At 35.7% G+C, this 2,497-nt stretch overlaps 1 protein-coding gene across 1 annotated transcript in view; it reads left to right on the top strand.

Moving 5' to 3' along the window:
• Window positions 1–2,497, top strand: part of LOC105538388 (olfactory receptor 2Z1-like) — a 37,578-nt gene that overhangs the window by 13,213 nt on the left and 21,868 nt on the right. The window contains 1 exon segment of the mRNA XM_011978234.1: window positions 1,430–1,517. Within this exon segment, the coding sequence (XP_011833624.1) occupies window positions 1,430–1,517 (88 nt within the window).

The raw sequence follows: 2,497 nt of genomic DNA, 5'->3' as shown, positions 1-2,497 counted from the left end.
GGTAGAATGCCAGGAAAACCTTGCTGAAAAGTAGATGAACAGCACTAGAAAACACGCATCAGAAAGCAATGTGGGGACTGTAAGAAAATCAGTAGCTGTGAGAATTTAATGTCCACATGGAAAAAGTGGCCAGCCCTGATTAGACTTGACCTTCACTTAAGGAATATGTCATAGTATTTCCACTATGTACAATTTATAATGTAGGCCATTTGCTTTTTGTCTTTTAATAGAACATGAAAATGGAAAGATGTAAAAACCAAGTAATTAGGTGATATTTGCCAGGTGACATGACGAAGCCTAGCTCTCTTGTACATGGAACATTTCAAGGTAAAGTGTGGAAGCACAAAGCTAAATTTCAGGAAAAACTTAAGGACAGACCTCAAGCTTCAGGGAATATACTTTTGCCTGAGGAGAAAATGAGGGAGGAATAGTGACAAACTGGGAAAAAATGACAAATTCTTGAACAATTACAGAAGACTTCCCAAGATTAAATTACCTTATCCCTAACATATTACAAACTTGCTCTTTATTTAATTTTATCCTCATCAGAAGTTTTCTGTATACATTTTTAAAATTAATATATTTTATATATATATATATATATTTGGTGGGTACATGTGACAATTTAATACGTTTGTATAATTTATAGAGATTAAATTGATCTGAGACCTGAAACCATGAAAATTCTAGATGATAACAGGAAAAACCCTTCTAGCCATTGGCTTAAGCAAAGACTACATGACCAAGAACCCAAAAGCAACAGGAATAGACTCAAATTCCTCACATGATCGTACCCAAGCACCAGTTTTACCACAGGATCTCATTCTTGTTTATTTTATTATAACAACACAATCATCTACCTTCCCTTTATTTGAAGGCAAAGTGGATGTACCCAAAGAAATGTCCAATGGCAAATGATGCCCTCTCTGCAAAGTCTCAGGAGCAGACAGCTGCCTAGAAAAACTCGACCACTGTCCACCCAAACATAATATGTGCTATGTACTCTTCATTGGCAGTATAACATTGGGTATTTTTTTTTATACTTTATTTAAAAGGTGCAATTGAATAGAACAATCTAGAGTTACAACTGGATGAGCTTTCCAAGGAGAACAACAGAAGATGAACATTCCGGGGTGGAGATGGCAGTGACCAGATAAGAGCAAAAATATCCTGACACTTTCTAAAGAAAGAGGTGTCTAGATGTTTACTGTCCTCCAGTCAATGGGTGAAGTCAACCCTAGAAGCTTATTTTTATTTCTTTTTTTGTGAATAGTGAACACCAGATTCCTCTCAGTTTAGTTTAGAGAACTGATCCTTTATCTTATTCTCGTTGCGACTCACTGATTGAATAGGTTCAGGACTTTCTCCTCTCCATTCTGTGTGGATGCGAATCAAACATCAGTTGGGAGCCAAACTGATATGGGCTAAGTTCTAGATCACTTAAGAAGGCTCTTGGCCAGTGTTGGAACAGGAACTGTGGATCTCTCTTCTCTCAGAAGGGTTGGGAACTTTTCCAAGTAGAAAATCTACATTGCTCTCCAATTTTTAGACCATTTGCCTTTTATGTGAGAATTTTTTAATATTCATAGATTTTTGCATATCTACATTACAGAGCTGTCTTTATCACATTATCTCAAAACTCCTCTGATACACATTTAAAAGGTTTTTTTAAATCATGGTGAAATATGTATAAGATTTACCCTTTTAACCATTGCAAGCACAATTTAGTGGCATTAAGTATATTCAAAAATGTTGTAACTATCACCACTATCCATTTCCAGAACTACTTCATCGTTCAAATAGAATCTCCACCCCTTAAACAATAATTCCTGATTCCCTCACTCCCTAGCCCCTGGCAACCACCGTTCGACTTTTTATCTCTGTGAATTTTTCAGTACTCTAGATTGTTGATATAAATGGAATTCTATAATATTTGTCCTTTTGTCTGGTTTAGTTCACTTAGCATAAAGTTTTCAAGGTTCATTCATGTTGTGGCATATACTAGCATTTCACTCTTAAGGCAAAATAATGTGTCATTGTATGTATATACCACATTTCATTTATCCTTTCATCCATGGATGGATATTTGGGTTGTTTCAACCTTTTAGCTATTGTGAGTAATGCTACTGTGAACATTAGCATACACATATGTGTTTGAATCCCTGCTTTCAGTTCCTTGGGATATATAGCCAAAAGTGGAATTGCTACATGATATGGTAATTCTATGTTAACTGTTTGAGGAGCTGGCTAACTGTTTTCTACAGTAGGTGTACCATTTCACTTTTCCACTAGCAATGCACAAGGGTTCCAATTTCTCCACATCCTTGACAACATTTGTTATTTTCTATTTTTTTGAAGAGTCATCCAATGAGTAGTAGCTCATTGTGGTTTTGGTTTGCATTTCCCTGATGATTAATGATGAGCATCTCTTCGTGTATTTATTCTTACACATCTTCTTTGCAGAAATATCTATTCAGGTCCTTCACCCATTTTTAAT

Source organism: Mandrillus leucophaeus, unplaced genomic scaffold (genome assembly GCF_000951045.1).
Source record: "Mandrillus leucophaeus isolate KB7577 unplaced genomic scaffold, Mleu.le_1.0 Scaffold1031, whole genome shotgun sequence".
In the NCBI taxonomy this organism is placed as follows: domain Eukaryota; kingdom Metazoa; phylum Chordata; class Mammalia; order Primates; family Cercopithecidae; genus Mandrillus; species Mandrillus leucophaeus.
Note: the sequence above shows the minus strand (reverse complement) of the source record. Positions and strands in the feature narration are given on the sequence as shown.